The sequence below is a fragment of the Anser brachyrhynchus genome (genome assembly GCF_964034855.1).
Source record: "Anser brachyrhynchus genome assembly, chromosome: 2".
NCBI classification, from domain to species: domain Eukaryota; kingdom Metazoa; phylum Chordata; class Aves; order Anseriformes; family Anatidae; genus Anser; species Anser brachyrhynchus.
The window spans coordinates 31676434-31699343 of NC_137695.1; the positions used below are offsets into that span (position 1 = coordinate 31676434).

The 22910-nt window shown below is 37.3% G+C and overlaps 1 protein-coding gene across 10 annotated transcripts in view; it reads right to left on the reverse strand.

The window, feature by feature from the left end:
- CRPPA (CDP-L-ribitol pyrophosphorylase A) overlaps nucleotides 1-22910 on the reverse strand; it is a 126968-nt gene that overhangs the window by 94216 nt on the left and 9842 nt on the right. For all 10 annotated transcript variants that reach the window (XM_080582640.1, XM_080582639.1, XM_080582642.1 and 7 more), the window contains exon 3: nucleotides 5036-5185. In XM_080582640.1, the coding sequence (XP_080438766.1) occupies nucleotides 5036-5185 (150 nt within the window). The remainder of the gene's footprint in view (nucleotides 1-5035; nucleotides 5186-22910) is intronic.

Genomic DNA, 22910 nt, shown 5'->3' on the forward strand with positions numbered 1-22910 from the left:
GAAGCTATTGAGGATCTTCTGCATACCACTCTCCTGCTTGCATTTTCAGTTGTTTCTCTGACAGATCAGGAAAGGCAAAGTTGTTTAATTGTTCCTGCTACCTTCCTTACTTTGGTAGATACATTTAAAATACATAATGATTTGTTGAGTACTTCAGCCATTCTGTATTGTCACTGTGACATGACATAACAAGATGTTTTGTATAAAAGACAACGGATCTCTGTGCATTCCACAATATGTCATAACGAGGTATCAGAGAAACCAGTCTTAGCCTACTCTGATTAAAGAAAAAAAGTAGTCTACCTGACTTCCTGATACTCTAATTCCTTATAAGATACTGCTCCAGGGGAACACTTGACTTCTAGTAAGTGAAGTTTCACCCCCACACCCTCCTCCCAGGCTTACAGGATCATACTTTGCATTTGTTCCTATTTAATATAAAAGGCTGAACAGAAATATGAAACTACCTTAAGCAAAAATGAACAAGTCTGTTCTAAGGAATTCATCCTTTATTTGCTGTCTTTGGAAAGTGTGGATTTTCAGTTAGCACTTAAACTTTTCTGATTTTCCTAGGGGCTGATAAGAATAGGAGGAAAAAAAGTGTTTCCAAAGATCAGGAATTAATTTCTTATTTAAAAAAATAGTAATAATTGTTGGCTGTATTTGTCCCAGGTAGGTTAGAATAGAAGCAAGTAATGAGCTCTGTGATTGTACAACCTTTCCACAGGTTTCACTAGTCGTTAGAAATTTGCATTTTTGATTTAAAATAGTTTAACTAATTCACTGCTAATATTTACAGAAGGTTTTGGTACAGTTCATTACATTTTGCGTGAAACGAATTCATGAACTGGGATATACCAGAACTAGGACCACTGCTATAACAACAGGTTTTTCCCCTTAACACATTTACATGGCCATTTACCCAATGTCACCAGGAAAAAAAACCCTGGTTAAAGTAAAGCCTCATATTCCTGCCTATGAGATACAAGACACACTTTAAATAAAGTTCTCACTCCTCTTGCAGTTCTTTGTGTCTGTCACTTGCCCACCTTGTGTCAAGTATTTATCATACCAAATAAAACCTCTACTTAAACTGAAGAGCACATAAGTAGTGCTGTATTTTATAGGGATATGAGGTGAGGAAGCATATACGTTATATGTGACATGGTAACACTCAGAGGCATGTAAGGAGGCCTGCAGAATTCATCCATTTCTCTCTTCAGAGTGATTCCAATGCCCAAGTCTAAAGTCCTATTACAAAGCAGGGGCATCAGAATACTTCACTGTACCAGAAGTGAAGTATTATAAACAGCTGTTTTCCCATGCATCGTATAACCAACAGAACAAAGATATGCAACAGAAAGCGGTAGGCAGCATTAAATATAGGAGTAGGTGCCCATATCTGCCAAAACTCACGCCTATTCTTTTATGCCCTGGTTTCAGCTGAGATAGAGTTAGTTTTCTTCATAGTGGCTGGCATGTTGCCGTGTGTTGGATTTAGGAGAAAAATAGTGTTGGTAACACACCCATGCTTTAGTTGTTGCTGAGCAGTGCTTACAGTGAGTCAAGGACTTTTGGCTTTTCAAGCTGCCCTGCCAGCAAGTAAATTGGGGGTGCACAAGAGGCTGGGAGGGGACACGGCCAGCACAGGTGACCAAACTGGCTAAAGGGATATTCCACACCATGTGGTGTCATGCTGAACAGTAAAACTGAGGGAGTTGGCTGCTGCTCGGGTACTGGCTGGGCATTAGTTGACAGGTGGTGAGCAACTGCATCGTGCATCACTTGTTTTCTATATAGATTGTTATTAACATCCCTTCCTTTTTTGTCCTATTAAACTGTCTTCATCTCAACCTAAGAGTTTTACCTTTTTTCCCCAATTTGATTCTCTCCCCCACCTCACTGGAGGGGAGTAAATAAATAGCTGCCTGCCACATTAAACCACAGCAATTTATTCTAAGTACTCTATCTAATGACACACAAGCCAGAGTAATGAGGCCTTTTAAGATCAAGACATCATTTTAGCTCTGCTCTCTATTGTGGGTTCTGCTTAATTTCAATACAGACTTTAAATGTTTTTAGTGCACCACTTAAATATCAGATATGTGAGCAATGAGGAATGTATGTTTTACATTCCTCTCAGTCATTAAAGGACAATGGAAGTACATGCAATTTTTGAGCAACAAAAGTTAAAAGGTTCCAACAGCACTACTATAAGCTGAGAAGTTACTATTTATGATGACAGAAGTCTTGACATGGTCAGACTTACATTAGGACCTGAACACAAAATACCTGTTCGGAAAACGTATGTTTTAAGGTCACAGACAAGAGATAAGAGTGAAAACTATGCTGAGATCCAGCATAAAAACTGAGATGCAACACAAAGAAATGCATGCAAATAATCTGTCTGAATGTCCTCAAATACATTGATTTTTGGCACCACTGGCAAAGGGATTCACTGTAATATACATATATTTTAAGATAATATTGCAAATCAATCTGACATTGTTTATATCTACTTCAATAATTTTATGTACAAGGCATGTATTGTTCCCCAAACTACCATTGTCCTTTTTTAATCAAGCAAGAAATAGAAAAAGGTTTCTGAAGAAATGCTTTTTAATTTGAGAAAGAAAAAGAGCATACAAAAGTAAATGAGAAAACTAGTTTGCTCTGCTCAAACCTGTGCCAGGCAAGAAAAGCAAAAAGGGCTGTTGATGTGTAGCTTGTAAGAATAAGAGAACTGATATTTAATTGAAAGGTGTAACTTAGTAGTTAAGATACCCAGAGATCATACATTTATGGAAAAGAACAAATCTGGAAGTTAACTCTCTACCTACTCACAGCAGATGATGCATTTAAATAGAAAGAGTTTAAGAGCAGTATTCCACATTACCCAATGTTATTTGAAGCAAATTTCAAATGGGCTACTTCTTTCTAAGGAATGCATGTTTGACTGCTGTTTTTCCCCACACTGTTTTTGCATAAAGGTCACAACTGCATAAACCGCACAAAAGTGGGATCATAATCACAAGCCAAGTCAGCTGAACTGAATTGTTCAACTCCCAGCACTGCAAGTGTCTTCCAACATGAATAACAACATGATTTTTATCTTTGTTTGTTCACCTGTACAATGATACTTACCTACTTTACCGTGTTGTGGGGACCACTGATGGGCATCTGTGAAGTACCATAAGCTGCATCTATTCCTACAAAAATCTGCCCTACAGTAGCTTTACTAAATTCTAACTTCAGGACAGTGATTATCTATCTTTTTTTATTTGTTTGTACAGTTCCCAGAACAATAGGGTCTTAATCCTTGACTTGGACAGCTAGGCACCATTGAAACATAAATAATTAGCAAACAATATGAGTTGAGAGATTTAGAGAAGTGTTATCCTTCTCAGAGCTCCAAGGCACAGAGCATTTAAATGACCAGAATTTAGCCAATGCAAAGGGAACTGGGGACAAGGAACCATAGCCTTGGTTGTTTGCTAACAACTTTGGTGGCTTGTTCTTGAAAGAGCAGGGATATAAAAAAGAAAACTGATGGAATGCATATGTGAGAAGACAACACTATTCAGAGGAACATAGGGATTGCAAATATAGTTGCCTTTTGAGCAAGGCAATAAGGGGCAAAAACTTTTTTTATGTATTTGCCAGCCCTACTGTATCTGCAAAATAAGAGCAAACAGTAGGAAAAAATAGAGGGGTTTTGTTTTGTTTTTGAGAAAACACATAAACATGCAATTTGCCAAAACAGATACACACCAACAAGAAAGAAATGGTTGCAACAGTAGCTGTTGTCTCTTGAGATGTGTTCCCTGCATGTATACACTGCCTTTATCACAGGTATGCCCACCACATTCAAGCTAGAGACTTTCATTTTGACATATCAGCTGTATACATCAAGAACTTCCACCTGCCTACCATCAGAAGTAAAATGGCTGGAGCTAGTACAGTCACTGTAGTAGTTCTTCATCTTGGACAACCCTTCATCTTCAGCACCTAGGAATAGCTTCAGGTATCATGCATAAAGGGTATGGAATTTTTGCCAACATTTCAAAGTACTCTTCATTGCCTGTCCACGCATTTGTTCTGTTGTTGGTGACTTCAAAGCTCTGCACTATCAGTAATTTTGTCTTGTTTACTCTAGAAATGAAAGACTGATGGGAAGCATGACTGTCAGCATTAGTGGAGTGAAAAATAATTCTTTCCAAGTGACAAATGAAGAAATGCTCTGCTTCCAGTCAATCTAGAAGATACCTGGAGGACAGGCAATTTCCACAAGGTGATGAATGAAAAGGAAGTAGAATGCCGAGACGAAAGCCTGGAGAGTTTCCAGTAAACTGTGAATGCAGGGTGGGGCAAATGAAAGCAATCTTCAAGAGGGATAAAGGCAAAAAAGTCAGGGTTTATTATACTACCCACAGTTTTTGTTTTTCTTAAATAAAGATGAAGTTAACATGATGCATTAGAAAAAAAATAATTACAAGACACTATGTAGAATATTTTCAGCCAGTAATCAAAGTCTGTACAATATGATCATTTATTATAACACATGCAGTATGAAACACTTTAAACATTTCTCTAGATGTATCAAGGTAATATTATCCAAGTGTTTTAAAACAGCCTGGATCTCATCATATTATTATATAATGCCATTACTACACTGTGTATGCAGAACTCTGTTTGATACTCTATCAACAACACATACAGAATACATACCTAACTTTAAGCACATTAGCCCACTCATATAAATAATCTATTTCATATACAATAAAACTCAAAGCAAATCAATAGTTTCCAATAGTTTAGACCCCTTACCCCCAGACACACCTTGTATTTGGCAATTTGATACCAGAAATATTTGAATAGATGAGAATGATAAAGCACTGTCATCAAAATATCACAGAGAAATGAGATGTCCAATTTGATGTGATCTGAACCCTTATTTATGAGAGGTTTTTTGTTTGTTTGTTTGTTTTTACACACTAAAGGCAAAACAGTCCTATAAGAAAACTCAAAGTCTTACCTGTTGGTATGCTTGATAGATTATATCAAATAAGAAAGCCTGAGGCATTTCACTTGCTCTGTACCTGGCACGTTCCAATGAGTGGTCTAAACAGCCATCTTCACCAGAGGCAATAACAGTAGAAACTAAAGGACGAATTGCTCCTGCTGCCTGTGAAACAAAACATAAAAAGAGGCCTAAATGTTAATACAAATGTATATCAGATAGCTGCAGTCAAAAAAAAATAAAAAAAAATCAGGGCTTTAAAATAAGTTGTCTATTTCTCTTTTATATATCTCTCCATATGACACTTTTCATATCAATATAGCCATAGAAGACCGTATAAGTACACACTGAGAGCCAATTTAGATGCACAAAAAAAATTCTAAGTCCTTTATAAACATCTACTGTAAACACACATACAGACCTGAAATGTTCATTATCAGACTTCCTTCTACATACATATTAGGTGGTTTCTGTGAGGATAGACCTGTTTAGATATAAAACTGCAGGAGACACAGCTGGTAGGTCTTGACAATCCACAGCACCTATTGCTTTCATGGATTTCCATTTGGCTAAACTGCTCAGAAATAAGCAACAAGAACAAAAATTTAAAATTGAGCTTGTTCCTCCTTGCTGAATTCATCCTGTGAAATACTGAGCATCCACACTTACCTGTCACTGGGAATACAGTATAATCAGAAAGTACTCAGTATCCAGCAGCACTGTGCCCCAGAACAGATATTGATAGGATTATATTTCAGTTTTGGTCTTGCTTAGATCTGAAAGCAATTAAGCACACACACTTCCTTGATCTTTTTATCAATAGAGTATTAAAGATCGATAGCATTTCTGAAACAGAGCTCTCCTTGCAGTTCTGTAACCAAAAATCTACCTATGCTTCATCAGTCACTTACATAATTGGAACATGAGGCATCCATACAATTTGTTCAACAAGAGAAGGATGCAGCTGGAGAACACTGCTTATCAAGCCACAGAGAGAAAAGCATGCTCTTTAACAATGCTAATCATTGAGAATGATGCGCACATACTATACTGTTCATTATTTTGAGTAATAATTTTTAAAAATGTTTTTGTTCCAAAATACTTGGAATTACCCAGCATCTTTAAGGAGTATGCCTAGAAAACAACTTCCAGTGGTGAATTCTGACACTTTCAACTGCAGCCACCAAAGATCTTCTAGAGAACTTTGCTACAGAATGCATTGGGTACCTCATGACAGAAAATAAGAGCACAGTCACTGATTTCATATTTTTTTTTATTGGCAAATCGTGCCAATGAGAGTCTTGGACATGTGAGTCTTGTCCTTTTTTACAGTATTTTTTTGACCTCAAATAACCATACAGTGGCAAAAAGAGCCCTAAGTGTTCTTCCTCTGCTAAGAACTACAGTTGTCTTCCCTCCCCCTTTCGCACTACTGAACAATAAAACAGGGGACTGCAGTCAGTGTGTTGAGCACTTTATGAGGTCTAAAATACAGCTTCTTAGTTCATTGTTTTACATAATGAGGACAGAGATGTTAATCAACATCCCATGCCCAAAGAGCTGTGGTATGCATGAGCTACCTGGGCATGGGGCAGGGAGAAGCAATAGAAAAGATTCAAAAGATTCATATGACAGAGATACCTGAATCACAGAATCACAGAATGGTTGTGGTTGGGGGGGAGCTCTGGAGATCATCTAGTCCAACTCTGCTTGCTCAAGAAAGGTCACCCAGAGCACGTTGCACAGGATCACATCCAGGTGGGTTTTGAGTATCTCCAGAGAAGGAGACTCCACAGCATCTCTGGGCAGCCTGTTCCAGTGCTCGGTCACCCTCATAGCAAAGATGTTCTTCCTCACATTCTGATGGAATTTCCTGTGTGTCAGTTTGTACCTGAACCAATCTCGAAATTTTAAAGTACTTTTTCTTTCTAATAAACATTAGTAGATATCTGTATAGACACTGTATGGAGCAAAATACTATCTTCTGTCATCCAGCGGCAAAACATGGTACAGAAAGATCAGCAAGAATTATGAAATTCAGAAAAGCTGTCTCTAATGGATCTCTAAAGGTCATCTAGTCCATCCTTCTGACCTAGGCAAGATCATTTTTACTTCTGTCATAGAAGAAGCAAACTGACAAAATAAATAAATACCATTACAATTTTAGTAATACATCAACATTTTGAATGAGGAATAAAACTTAACAGATGTACTTTAAGGAAAATCTGTGCACAAGCACAAGTAGAAAAACTAAATTATCTGCAACTTGTACCCTCTCTATTTTCTGTGATTCCAGGACATGGATTATTACCTCCACATCACAGCTGCTGGGCATTTGGATTATGTTATTTTGCTCTGCCGTCATATTTTAATTGGTCACACACACAAAAAAGTTATAAAATTAGAAGGTCATGGGAAAAGAGACAGAGCAGCCTGCTAGCCACAGTTTTTCTGTAATTAGTTAAGTCTATTTAACTTTTTTTTTTTTCTGGAACAGTTACCATTCCAGAAAACCAGTTAGAAAAGGAGGATTTCTTAGGCTGATCCAATATTTTATTGCAGTTTTTAACAATCATGTCATGTTACATTTTAAGCATAAAACAGGCCAACGGAATACAATGTGACTTGCGTAACCAGATCTCACAAGTGAAACATGCACTCTGAGAAACAAAAAAACAAACTTCAATTCTAAATAAAATTGAAATACTCAAAACGACATTCTTAAAAGAGCTCTGAAACACATTGTTTTCTTGACATCTGGTTTATTGCACAATAAAAATTCATGAATGTCTGTATCTGTATCTTTGTGACAACAATGAACCACGTCTCCTGCTTTGCTTAGGCCTAGCTCTTCCAGAAAATTCAGGAAGATCTGATTTCTTATAAATTCAAACATGTCATTTTTAAAGCCCCCAATTAACTTCTCGAGTACCTGAGAATTTCATGGCACCTAAATTTTAACAAATGGCATTTTTTAACAATTACAATTTTGCTTTACATCACTTCAGAACTGAGTCCATTGTGGCAGGCTGAGGGTTTTTCACCTGCTTTCCACCAGTTTCAATGAGAAATCACAACCTGAGCACAGTAAGATGTGCTTCTCAAACTATACTTGACACTGACTGAAAACATCAAGTTTAATACAAAGAATAAGATTTCATGACTTCAGCCTAGATCATGCAACTGAAATTCTAACTATGTATTCAGCAACAGGATAATAAGCAGTCATTTGATTAAAAAAATCAATTTTTATTCCAAAAAAGGACAACTCAATCCATAACTGCTCTATGCCATAAAAGCAGAACATACTCTAAAAACTGTTGTATTTAATGCCAGTTAAGTTTCTACTTACAGAAAATGAGCAGCTGAGGTCCAAAAGCTGTGAAGTCATGAGCTAGAGCATACTTGCTACGGTGCAGCATTGAGTTGAAAATCCTAAGAGACAAGACACAGCAGCTGGTCTGTTTGTTTTCCTCAGTACTGGCTCACCTACCTGCGGGTCCTTTCTGTCTTGGCACATATGCACACATCTCAACCAGATGCTGTGACCCTAGGCAGGGCCGAGCTCACCATCTCGGTGACACAAGAACTGTGCATGGTCCTAAGGCCACTGTCAGACTGCGAGAAACAGATATCAAGTAAAGGAAAACTTGGCCTGTGTATGCTCTGCATTATTTTCGTATGGGACAAGAGGGTTGAGCCCCTAGCACAGGAAATCCTGCATCTGCAAGACTTCTGGCAATATTTGCTAGTTGGCATATGCTGACACAGCTGCCAAACCCACAATGGCTTACACAGAGCTCACCCCACATGCTTCTGGTTCCAAAATTGCCCCATGGGTATCTTCATTCATGGTGCAAACATAATATTTGGCATGTAAAAGCAGAAGAATTGAGTTGTGAATTTTGTTCTTACACACAGGCCAAAGAGGGACACGGTCTAAGATATATGGTGTATTTCCTTCCGGTCAGCTCAGGTATCCGCCCTACTCAGCACAAAGCCTTTCCTGGTTTCCACTCATAGCAGTCTTAAAATGAATGAAACAGAGGATTTAGGTACTGAAGACAGGCCTATAGAAAACATTTTTCAGTTCAGAAATCTAAACCTCACGCCCCTTATGGCTGTGGGGTGCAAGTGAAGAACACAATCATCCAGCCAGCCTATGCCCATTCAGTTACAACACCAAATATTTTATTCTTTATGAGGATTTTCCATGTTGGTTTTTCGGTTATAGATCCGTAACAACAGACCTCTCTCTTTTTTGGTAAAGAGAGTATTTACACTGAATCTTAGGTATGTGAGTTCTGTTTGTTCTAATTGGAGAAGCTTTGACTTGCTATCTATGTCAGGAATGTACAGGTACTTGGCCCAGCTCTCGGGTAAGAGGTTCAGACATGAATTTTTAAAAAATGAATGAAACAAAGAAAATGTATCCTTGTTTAAAATTATAAGTACTGGTTAACATGACAGGATAGTTTTACAGATCTTTTTTATACTTTGAATTAGCCTACCACAAATTCTTAGGAGCCTAAAGGAAGTGTTTATGTCTTATACTAACCTTACCCTATACAGAGTTCCCATTTTCCAATTCCTAATCATTTTGACCCAGATCTCAAGTGGATTCTTTTTCAAAATCACACACAAAATGTATCATACACAGTTCCTCAATGTTATGCCGATAGTGGTCTGTTAAACATTTTCTTTAAATGTCCACTTTACGACCTTCAAGCCACTCCACTTCAAAGACAGTCAAGCACTAGTTTCGATTCATCTGGCATGAACAGGAAATGCATATAGTTCTTCCTTCCCCTGTTTTTATATATTTTGATAAATAGATTCGTTAAAGCAGTAAAATAACTGTGGGCAAGCTCTTAAAGTTGTTTTTTTTTGGTTTGGGTTGGGTTTTCTGAGCATAACAGACATATACTGCTACTGGTTAATTTTCTTGTAGACAAAATACTGGGGAAAAAAACAAATCCACATCCATTTAATCTCTATCAATAATTTCCTCAAAACAATCTTAAAGTGTCACAAGAACATACAATTCTATCAACTTCAGTGAAAATGATAGACTAATATCTCACAGAAGCAAGCTCCTTCAATGCATATGCTGAACACTGAACCAGCCTTTAGATACAGTAGGTCTCTTATAACCCATGAACAGCACAAATAAAAAGCATTTACTAACAGGTTCTCAGTTTTCTATTCAGCTTTTTGCATAACTGCGTACAGCACAGCATACAGTCAAGATTTAAAGATGGTGACTGGAAAAGAGGTATAGAATGAGGGGCCTCACAGAGGTAATAAATATTTTCAATAGATTCATAGATTCAATTCTGTGATTATAGAATGACTTGGGTTGGAAGGGACCTTAAAGATCACCCAGTTCCAACCCCCCTGCCATAGGCAGGGACACCTCCCACTAGATCAGGTTGCCCAAAGCCCCATCCAACCTGACCTTGAACACCTCCAGGGATGGGGCATCCACAGCTTCTCTGGGCAACCTGTGCCAGTGCCTCACCACCCAAGGCATATGCATAATACTAGTCTACCTTTCCATTTAACAGTAACACCTTATTTTTCTTATTTTATCATACTTTTATTCTGAACAGAAGTGATTTAGAGGGATGTATTCAATGAATACAAATACAAAAATACAAATTTGGGTAATGCAATGCAGCGTGATTTATTTTTATTTAATAATCAAAAATTCTCATGTTGCTTAAAAAAAAATCAGAACTCACTAAAACTTCACAATAATCTGTGTGGGGTGGGGCAGGTGAAGCTTATATGACAAGCAAGGAATTACCCAGGTAACAAATATCCCTGACACACAGTGCATTCAGCTGAGACCAACGCTCCACGTCCAGAATACGACTTGCCAAGAACAAGAACAGCCAGAAGCTCCAAAACAGCATGGAAAACAACACACCTGCGTCACTGTTATGTTTCTTTTTGGTAGCCAGGGACGAAACAGAACACAATCAAGTAACTGCAACGCTCAGCAAGGTGAATGATATGGACCAGGAAGGTTAAAAAAAAAAAAAAAAAAAAAAAAAACAGTGGCACAAAATCTGTACAAAAAAATACCACAACTGGAATTCAGTTCATTTTACAACAGTAGCAAGGGGGTAACAATGTCAGGTAACCAGAGGTCCTGCAGGCTGATATACTAATATATATACATCTATATATATATTTATATTTATATTTATATATATACACACACACACGTTGGGACACCCTTGCCCCAGTAGACCCCCAAGTATTAATGCAGACCCACAAAGTTCACTTCGATGGCCAATTTGCAACCCTGAACTTTAAGTAAGGAGGAATCACAGCCTAAAACTTTACAGAAGCTAATCCTAAATGATCAGACTCTCCCACTCCTCTAGTATGATTCCCTTCTACTATTGAATTATGCCAGAAAGACTTTTATTCTCCATTCAGAGCTTTCATCTCCACTGAAGTTCATTTTACCTATGCTTTCTACCTCCTCAGCTGTCTAGTAATGTAAAGCAATTGTATATTTTATATTTCAAACATCCTAATAGCATTACAGTCAATGTTTTAAAATTACTTAGAAATAGGTCTGATGTCAAACACATCCAAAGCTTTTGAGTGTCATCTTCAGAAGAATAGCCCAATTCTGATGTTTTTACATGTTTTCTCAACATTCATATTTATTAATTCTAATTCTTTAATCAGACTTGTTTTCCGCTCTTACAAACAAAATAGCACTGAACCAAACTCTCAAATGATTTAGTCACCCTGCCTTACTAAAAATAAACGTGTCTTGCATAGATACACTGGACTTAGAAATACATGTTCATCACTTCAAAGCAGCTGATTTCTTTGAAACTGTATGCTGGAGATTGTGGGGTCAGTCACACTTTGCAAGACAAATACATCTTTTCTGGAACTCAATTAAAGTCAATTTTGTAGAGGTGAATTTGGTAAATACACAAACAATTTTATCTTGCTCTTCCATGAAGACGAGGATTACATTAGGACACTGTTCAACTACATAATAACAACCATGAAGAACAATGTATGTTAATTTAGACAAGCTAGGTATTTAATAGTTTACAAATATGTCCTGGAATGTTTTTTATTAGGTGAAAGATTATTTATATGTTACCAAACACTACCATCTCCTAAGAATTTCAGTTTAAATTAGGTCTGGCTATGAACCAGCAAAAGAAGCTCAGAATAACCATGATTAATTTCCTCTCATTTTATTCCGTCAAACCGTTTCCACATGTTACTACAGGGTAAGTATTCTTTTACACAAATCTAACTACTTGCCATGAAGGGCATTCACAGCCCTCTACAGAATGAAAGATTCAGAAATAAACACAGTACCTGTGATGCATGAAACAGGTAGAAACATGCGTTCCTATTCAGACATCTGCAGTCGAGCTAATTGTACCTATAGCAGTGAACATGAGCCACCCTCAGTAATTACCATTGAAGTTAGCAGAACTATCTTTACTGAAAGATTTCTTATTTCAAATTTCTCAACCAAAACCTTCAAAGAAAATTTCAAAAAACTCAGTTATAAGATCAAAATATTTCACATTTTTAAGAGAATGTTCTTTTCCCATTTTTTGTATTGTAAATCAAAGAATATCTAATTATATCTATATAGATATCTAAATCTAAGATATCTATCTTTAGAATATCTAAAAATATCTAATATTGTAAAGCAAAGAATATCTAATAAAACAGTCATGCAACCGTCTAAACTTTTTCAAGGTCCATTCAAGGCAGTTGACAGAATTTCAAAATGTTTCTTATGTTTCTTTTTTCTTTTCCTTTTCTGCATTTGGCATACAGCTACTGCATAGGACTACACTTTAGCTTCTCTATAACTGAAAGCTGTAATCTATGAGCAATCTTTTGATTCCACTGCAGGGATGGAAGACCAAGTGTCTCCTCAAATCAGTCCCACCTCGCCAACTTATGGAAAACAATTACCTGGCACAACAATTGTATCTGGATGGAAAAGACTGGACAAAGTAACAACACAGACTATATGCTACCACTCCTATACAGAGGAGTAGCTGCTAACGATGGTTTGGCTATACCTGTACAGTTTTCTAAACTTGGGTGTGAACCCACGTTCAAGCCCAAGCTAGCCCAACTTTCAGAGTGAACCAGTACAGCTCTCTGAACCTCATTCTGCACCCAGCAGCCACCTACTTGCTGTGCTGCAAGGCAAGGCAGCAGCCTGGTTACGTTGATTAGACTCAAACCTGTCACCCCCTGCCCTCAAAACTCCTTCTGTTAATGCCACATTCAAAAGGCCCTTGCAAAGCATTGCCTCAGCTGCACGCTTTTCCCTTGAAGTGCTAGATGTGGCAAGAAGACAAGACTATAGGACAACCAGGATGACTCAGTAAAGAGTGAGAGGCCACAATAAACATAGAAGTAATCTCATTACTGTGTTAAGAAACACAACTTCGAGTCCAGAGCATTATACGAATCCAGTATACGAGTCCAGTACTTATACGAATGCTCATAACCCAGACTTCACTGTGTAGCACAGACATAACTTGAGTGGCAGTTCTTGGGGGGGGACAGGATTGCTTCTACCAACAAGCACAATACCTAACCTGGGCTGCATACCCATTACAGATCAAGTCTTGCTGTTTTTCTAAACATCTTAATTACCTTACTTAGAATTTTGTTGAAAAAAATATTAAAATTAATAATCTCTGTGGGCACACCATCTTGGTAATTCTTCTTGGTGAGAGATGTGCTGAAGTTCCTTCAGTGTAGGTAGCATCAACAACCAGTCCAATTCTAGTTGTCTTGATATATTTGTACTGGCAGCCTCTAATTGCTCAAGGACAGTATTGGTTGAAATGTTAAACAAGCTTGGTGTAACACAGATACGAAACTTAATCATCACTCAGACAAAAAGAAGGTTAATTAGAACATGTGTGTTGAACACTACGAAATAGGCTTGTATGCTAAACTTCACCTAATTTCCTTAAAGTCTGTTTACCCAGCTGGCTAGGAACAACAGCAGAACTCACTAAAATTGGACACATGTTAATCTTAAACCAACACCAGGAAGGAAGAAGTTATAATTGTGTTTATTCCTAGCTGCAAAAGACGGGATGTTTAATCAGAAATTTAATATACACTTTGATCCAATGTTAATGAGCTGACACTATGTTGTACATTGAACCAACTTCAAAGAGACAAGATTCCTTAAACAAATGTAATGTATATTTATGACACTGTTTAAGAAAAAGAAAACATTTCTTCTAATGAGGTCACCTTTATCAGAACATATTATCTGAGTAACTGGGGATAGTACATGTACATCAAGACATGTCAGAGCCTCGATTAGCTATGGCAAACTCAAGGTTACTGATAGCTGAAACTTCCTCAAAAATTAAGACTGCATGTATATATATATATATTTACTTTACATAATTTCTGTTCTTTTGTATTTAAAACATTTACCTCTACAAATATCAGTAAATATTGCTTTAATCCAATCAACAACATACCAAATTCTAAATATTATTCTGTGGAAAAAGTAAGATTTCTCAAAGAAAATCAAAAAGATTCCCTTCAAAAAGACAGAATGATGGGAATATGCAACTGAAATTATATGTATGGGGTGGAGAAAGAAAGCAAAATAAGCATATCACAGGCAGCAACTGTCCACAGTGTCCCAAAAAGGACTTTGCAAATTGTAAATCAATATAAAGAGGAGTTAATGCTTGTGTTCAGCACAGTAGAAATCTTGAAGCTACTGCCAAAGCAGTTACAATTACAGTTAAGATATATTTTACTTCCAAAAAGTCAGCACCATTATAAAATCAACAATATCATGATGCAATAGATACTGATCCACTGCACACTGTAAAATGCTGGATTTACATACTATGAAGAAGAAAAAATCTGGAGGGCTTATAGGACTAGTGCACCATCAACCAAAGGCAAAGCCACAGTTTTTAATTAATAACTCTCCACCTTACACACAGAGTCCTGAGCAATCAAAAACACAGGCACTATGCTCTGTGGTCATGCAGTTCCCTAAGCAACTCTGGGCCTGTTTATCAAGTGCTTTTGCCTTCTGAATTCACTCGACTGCTTCCCTCAGACCTGCCTGGTCCTCTCCTTGCAGGAAGTCTTGCACCCACACTTCTTTTTTCTACAACACATTAAATTCAAAATTTCAAGTTGCCTCTTTTACAAGTTTCATCTTAGACCTTCTCTGTTATCAAGGGCCTTGTAAAATAGATTCTTATTCATCACACCAATTTGGTTCAAATAGCGGCGCTAATACTTCCATGTATGAACGTGATACCTCCTGAATTCACTCCCACATGCTCCAATGCTCTTTAAGGCAGTTTTGGTTTTATCTGTAATGCAATCCACTTACCTTCTTGGCAAGAGGAGGATAAGCACAGAATGATCCCAGCAAACTATTACAACACATTAGGCAGGTCAACTTGACTTTGAGAAGCTTCACTTAACCTACAGGGCAGGTGTTGTGCACTTGGATAAAAATTCAGATTTCTTTTTAGTGCGGTATTTGGTGAAAAAGGGAAAAAGATGGAGATGTGTATATACATAATACTCAGCAAGAGAAATAAGGCTGAGGATCTTTTCCATATTCTGCCATGTACAAGTGGCTAGAATGATCCAGTTTCAAGTGTGTATTTTTATGACATAAAGAGGGCAATTACAGATCATTTAGGCAAGACAGATGCAAAGAGATTGGTAAGTTGGTATGCTGATAAAAAAGAAGCTCCAATTAAAATCTTTCACAACACCCCAAAAACATTGTAAAATAAATACCTGACAACATCCTACCCATTAATCTGGTTTATGCAGAATGAATGATAAAAGTAAAAATGATTTAGAGCACTAATTTTAATTACTATATATATCAACAGAAACACCTCAAACAATAGCAGCATTATTTAACTATCTGTTTTAAGACTGACATTTTATAAGGAGTTTGCTAGTTTTACACTAAAACTGGCATTTCCTTTTGCTAATCAGAAGGATATGACAACTACGTATTTAAATAATCCTGCCACAAGATATACTCACATTCTCCATTTTCAATATTGGTGAAAGCAATTTATACATAAATATACATAATACATATATAAAATATATACAACTTTCAAATTGAAAGATAGAGTTGTCTCAAGCTGTTTCAGTAAAAATGAACCAATATTTACAAGTTATAAAAGAAAAATGATGTAAAATAAACTAGATACCTTTATGAAATCATCTTGTATTTAAAAAGACCTAAACAAAAGTATGAAATTATTATTTCCACTTAACCTAAACTCATAGATTCTGATGAAAATAGATGTAATCCTTTGCTATTTACTCGTTATCCATTGTTGGACAATTAAAATTTGTTAGTTGTTTTTTTTTTTTTTCTTCCAGTTTTTAATCTTCTACCAACTTCTTAAATGTTGAAGCAAACAAGTTGGCATGGGCACCATTGGATATTTTTACTGAAAACTACATTGGTAGATTAAGAAGCTTATGCCTTTTAAGTTATCATAATTTTCATCTTGCACCTGAATGGCAAACCCGTAGTTAAAGATTCCACTATACAGATCCCTAGATTTCAGATTATTTTCCTCTGCACCGAGGACACCCCAGTCTCCTCAACAAGGAGTAAGGTTCTACATAATCAATTCCTCCTGCAACTGTTTCATCAAAAGCAATAAGCAAGAATACAGAAACATTTATTACTTTTTCACTTTCTCCTCCCCCATTTCATCTTATCTTTATACCTCAGTCAGACTACGCTGCTTTTCGTGAAGAAAACAGGTAGCGTACGTTCCAACTTCTGCTCTGTTCAGTTTTACAGAAATGCACTTTGCATTTTGAAGTGAACCATAAAGGGATTCGAAGCTGTAACTGCAACTCACCACTAGCAGATTTTTGTAATATATTACAGTCAATTGAACAGAAAAATTATAAAAGCTACTAAGAAAGAGAAATATCAACTAATCTACAATTAACTACAATTAATTGTCATATGCTCCAGTCTTGATTTTTTTCTGCAACCACAAAACATCCTGGCTCCCTTCTCATATGCCAGCTCACTAACCAAAAATACAGCCCCTGCATCCCTCCTCCTTGGGTGCACAGCACCACTAAAGGAGGGGAGTGGGGTACAGAGGAGGCCTTCATTCAGCTCCTCACACATATCTGACCAGCTGAGCTTCACCCCTCCAGCTCTATACATACCTGTGGCCCATTCTCCTCTCAGGGCTTTTCATTCGTCTCAGATCAACACCATTGTCATACACAGTGTTTCTAAATATAAAGGGGGTGCATCTTGTAGATGTTACATGACAGTGATCTCAGCAACCATCCATGCAGAGGAAGCCACACTTGAAATTTATTTCCAGGCTAAATTAATCCTACCTAAAAGGAAGTCAGGTTAAAATTACTGTAGCCTTCCAGAAGCTAAAAAATGGGGGATTAAACCACCTTTTAAAAAGGATTAAATATTAGCCACAGTTATTCTGGCTGCAAAGAAAGGGAGATTATAATTTATGTTTCTGAGATTTATGTATTTCAGTCGATTGAGTTGCATCCCTCCTAATGAATGCAATGACTCAACTAAGTCACTGAGATTGAGACCAGAAAATAACAGGGTTGCTTCTCTCTTTACCAGTGCTTTCCCACCACCAAACACTACAGCTCGTTAGGACAAAGACTTCAAGTATTTGCTAACAAAACATTAGCTCTCCGTTCAACAGAGAAAACAAATAAAGACTTGGCTGAGAAGACTATAACTTTCTATGGGACCAATAATGCCATAAGCAATGGGAAACATCAGTATGTTTCTGATAGGTATCCATTACTACAGGCTTAAAAATAAAGAATCCATTGTAAAACTATTTTCCATACAGCAGCAAAACCACATTAAGAATAGCTGAAAAAAAAATAAGAAATAATCCGAATGGTTAAAGTTTAAACACTCTGTCATGGTTCAAAGCAAAGGAAGAAGACATTAACTTCATGAGACTGCTGTGAGTTCACAAAGGCTACCTGCAAGCTTGTGGCTCCAGAGCACTGCATCATTTCCATGCAGGATACTGGGATCTATGCGTTTTGTCTTTTAACAAAGTTAAATTTGTGCCACCTGCACACTTGCTGAGGAAACACTCCAGTTCAATAAGGGGAAGAGAAAAGTCCTGCACCTGGGGAGAAATAAGCCCATGTACCGTGATGAGCTGAGGGCCACCCAGCACAAAAGCAGCTCTGCAGAAAAGGACCTGAGGGTCCTGGTGGACACCAAGTTGGACATACACCAGCAGCATGCCCTTACAGCAAAGAAGGCTAATGGATCCTGGGCTGCATTAGGAGGAGTACTGCCCACAGGTCAAGGGAGGTGATCCTTCCCCTCTATTCAGCATGGGTAAGTCCACACCTGGGGGGCTGAGTCCAGCTCTGGGCTCCAGCACCAGAGAGACCTGGACATTATGGGAAGAGTCCAGGGAAGAGCCACCGTGATGATCGAGGGACTGGAGCATCTCTCCTATGAGGAAAAGCTGAAAGAGCTGCACCTGCCTAGAGAAGAGAAGGCTCAAGGGAGATCTTATTAATGTAAATAAATACCTGAATGGTGGATATAAAGAAGATGAAGCCAGGCTCTTTTCAGTGGTGCCCAGTACCAGGAGAAGAGGCAACGGGCACAAACTGAAACATCAGGACGAACATCAGGAGGTTCCCCCTGAACATCCATCGGGAAGCACTTCTTTGTTGTCAGTCTGACTGAGCACTGGCACAAGTTGCCCGGAGTAGTCGTGGAGTCTCCCCCCTTAAAGATCTTCAAAAGCTGTGTCTACATGGGCCTGTGCAACCTGCTCCGGGAGACACTGCTTCAGCAGGGGATCGAGCAGAATAACCTCCAGAGCCATTAAAACCTCCACCATTCTGTGATTCCATGAAAAATTTGCATGCAACCGACACTGGCCTCATGTAATTTTCCTACACAAAAACAGGCTCAAAACTGTGTAGTCACCATGACCAAAGTACCACCACAAGTATGCAAAGACACTAGTTTGTCAATGACTTGACTGATGAACCACAGTAACTAATTGAAATTAAACTGCTAATCGATTAAGACAATGTTGCAGCCAGCAAAAACAGGAAAGAACGGACATGTACGTCACATATGAATTGACAAAAATGACATATGAAAAATCCCGGCATATATTTTAATAACTGAACTAGGTTTCCTATGCGTCAGAACATATCTATAACCAGTACAAGCCAGAAACTCTGGTGTGTGGTGTCAGGATTAAAGATTCAAAAGGGCAGAAAACTCAGAACCAATTGATTTCCGCCAGCTAGACGTACCCGCCTGCCCCTCCTCCCTCAGTACAGCATTGTGCGGTTAAGTATGTATAAACACTAACCTAAAATAAGCCACCCAATCCCAGAAACACTTCTGACTCCTAATATTCATCCCTTTAAACCGTAAGAAATATTTCATTCTCCTTTTCCGTTAATTCTTAAAGAACAGATGGGTTTCCAAATAGCTGTTGAGCTCATTCACTACACGATACAGAAAAATGCGATAAATGTCATTAGTTAATCTTGAGGTTCACGTTCAAAGAAAGTTTTTTTGATAAAATAATTAGGTGTGTCTCCTCTGAAGGGCTTCCTTCATACTCTGCAGTTGTATCTCAATATCTTTTATTATTTTTGTACAATAAATGAGAATTGCCATGCTATTTTTAAGTTGAAGATGCTGTTTCAAGTGTCCTGTTTTGAAAAAGTTGCAAGTATTCAAGACTAATTCTATTCTTTTCACATATGCTGGAAGTACTTTGAAAAACATTTTACCTATACCAAAGGGGTTGTTTGTTTGTTAGCTTGTTTTACTTACTTTTCTTCAACTACATTGTCTTAAAACTAGACTATTCTGATCCTGTATATGCTGAAGTTTGAAACTGGTAAGTAAGCTACAAAGAATTTATGACTAATTATGTGGTCACACTAGTAGCTCTGATATAAAAAAAAAATAGGGGGAAAAAATAGAATTTTATTCAGTATTATAGAGATGCTCTCAAACACCTGACTACCCATTTTGATTTCAACAGACAGGGATATCTGTTCAGGCATGTTTTGTGATTATTTGTATGAGGGAACTTTGCACACAGATTCAGTACATACTTAAGAGTCTTATATTTGGAAAAAGCCAGTTATTTTATAATCAAATACTTATTCAACTGCTTAGAACGCATTGATTTTAATCATATTGATTATATCTACTAATCTCTCAGCAGGAAAGTTCTTGAATAAACAGACCTGGACATATTCAAGAGAGCTGCTACACATCTGATTTGGAGAACAACTTCAAGTCTTTATGTATAGAGAATACTATGAATTTATTTCGAAAGCACAGATTACCAACAAATAAAGTATATTTAAATAAAGTACCTTTTCAGATGATAAACTGCAGCTTCTAACAACTTAATTATACATCTGACATGGCAGAAATTTACATCTTTAAAAACAGCGTCTGCCCCATGTCCTTGTATTACCTTAAAGGTCTTGACAATTAATCGATGTGGTTGTCCCTTTTTTCTGCCTGTGCAGAGGAATCAGATTCCAATGCTAGTTTCTTGGCACCACAAAGTATACCTATACTGAGCAGAAACACAGAATGGTTGATGTTGGAAGGGACCTCTGGAGATCACCTGGTCCAACTCCCTCGTTGTAGCAGGACTCCCTACAGCAGGTTGCCCAGGACCATGTCCAGATGATTTCTGAGTATGTCCAAGGATGAGGAGATAAACTTACTAAACTGCTCTCAACCACTAACAAAACCAGACAGGAAAGGAAAAATGTGTATTGAGAACAATAATTTATAGTATAAAAATATATTGAAAATTATGCAGTACTTTGGATCATCTGGGACGGTTGAACTGTACGACGAGTAAGATACAAGGCCACCAGTGCAGAAGACTGAATACAAGACCTTTATTGCACGGTGTTAATTCATGTGTCTCAAATGTATTAAAAAAAAATCACAATTCCCTCCACTAAGGGATTTCCAAAACTCACTGAACTGAGAGAAATAAAGACAGATGAAAGCAACTGAATCTGTCAAGCCTAACAACTTTACAAGTGTCAGTAGACTAAGCCTTGATTTCTTCATACATTCAGAAAAGTTTCAGGACTACTGAACATACCTTGGTCTTTAAAATAAACTAGCTCTTCAAATATTTTCTTCTAAAATAGCTATATAACACACCTAAAACTCATTAATACATATTTTTGCATTTACATAAGTCAGTGATTCCTAAACTACAGAACTCACTCCACCACCTCAAGATGGTAGTATGAAGTCATCAGATCTTGATCCTGCTTTTGCACAAATGTCTGTCAGGACAACATGAGCCCCCAAAAGTACAAAGCATACAATGAAAGCAGAAACCCTGAGAACACAGGCACACGATGACTTCAGATGACCCAGTGTATGATTCAAATAGAGTCTGTTATTGATGTAGCCTTTACAGCTGGCTAAAAGTAGTCTTTGATTACAAGAAGACAGGACAAAGATCATGTGTAAAATATTCCATATACGGTAAAAACTGAGGATATAATAAAAAAAATCATTGCTTTTAAAAGAATGATAAAAAAAACAGAGAGCAGAACTGCTCCAACATTGCCTTCCCCACATACGCATACCAGACCAGATCTGCCTCACTACTTTTCCATCCACGTCCTCCTCCATCTTCAGTGGAAAAAAACAGCATTTTTCGGTTTGCCTTTCACCATATTTTGCTAACCCAATTCAATAATCATACGTAATGCATTTTATTTTGCTAAGTGGGTAAAAGAACAGCATGCGTATGCATGCACATTTTCTGCTCCAGCTTCCCAATACATCACAAGTGACAAGCACAGAACTGATTGTGAGCAAACTCAGAGACGAGAAGAGATTGAACACAATGTGTGGTGTTTTCTGTCTGGTGATGTTATTTTACCTGATTGTGTATGTGAATGACAGCCAAGAAGACTGATCAACACTGTACACTTGTATGGGCATTATGCTTTGTTCAGGTCCCTGCTAAATCCGAGAATAAAGTAATGATGTTCAACAGTTTCCAGAATCCAACTTTTAAGAATCCAGTTTTGATTCATTCTCTTTACTCAAAGAATCAAACTATACCTTTAAATCTAGTTTCTTAAATACAGTCTTTGACTGTAATGTGCCTTTCTTCTTTTTTTTTTTAAAAAAACTCTCAATAGCAGAACTGACAAGTTCCCCCCTGCCTTCCTGATTTTTTTTTCCTTGTAAGCACTTTTTTTAGTTATGTTGTTTAAAATGCAATGTTGGCAATAAGATATTGCTGGAGGCTTTGGACTGATGCCTTCTGCAGCTTCCACTTTTCCCAACTTTTACTAGCAATAAAGAATTTGTTTCTAGAAACATGTAGTTTTAATTACAAAATTACCCCAAAAACATAAATGGAATTTAATTGGTTACAAAGTAATATTTTCACATAATCAAGGGATTGTTTAAGGGATTTAAGGCATAATTTATTAGTTCTGGATAGGTTGCACATTTTAATTCCTACAGGCAAATAACAAACTGATTAGTAAGTGCAATAAAGCAATTTATTTGTCTGACAATTGGCAGCTAGAAGTGCAATAATTTATTTGATCAATTGCCATTTTAAAGAACATTAAAGCTTCTCATAATTATGTTATCTATATGGTATGCAGATGAACAACAATACAGCATTATCCCTATTACATTAGTGATTTAATATGATGTTTCTGCCAGGTTTTGTACCTTTCTACATAATGCAAAAGGAAGTAATTACTTTTTGTACTGAAAGATTGAAGAACTGACCCTCTT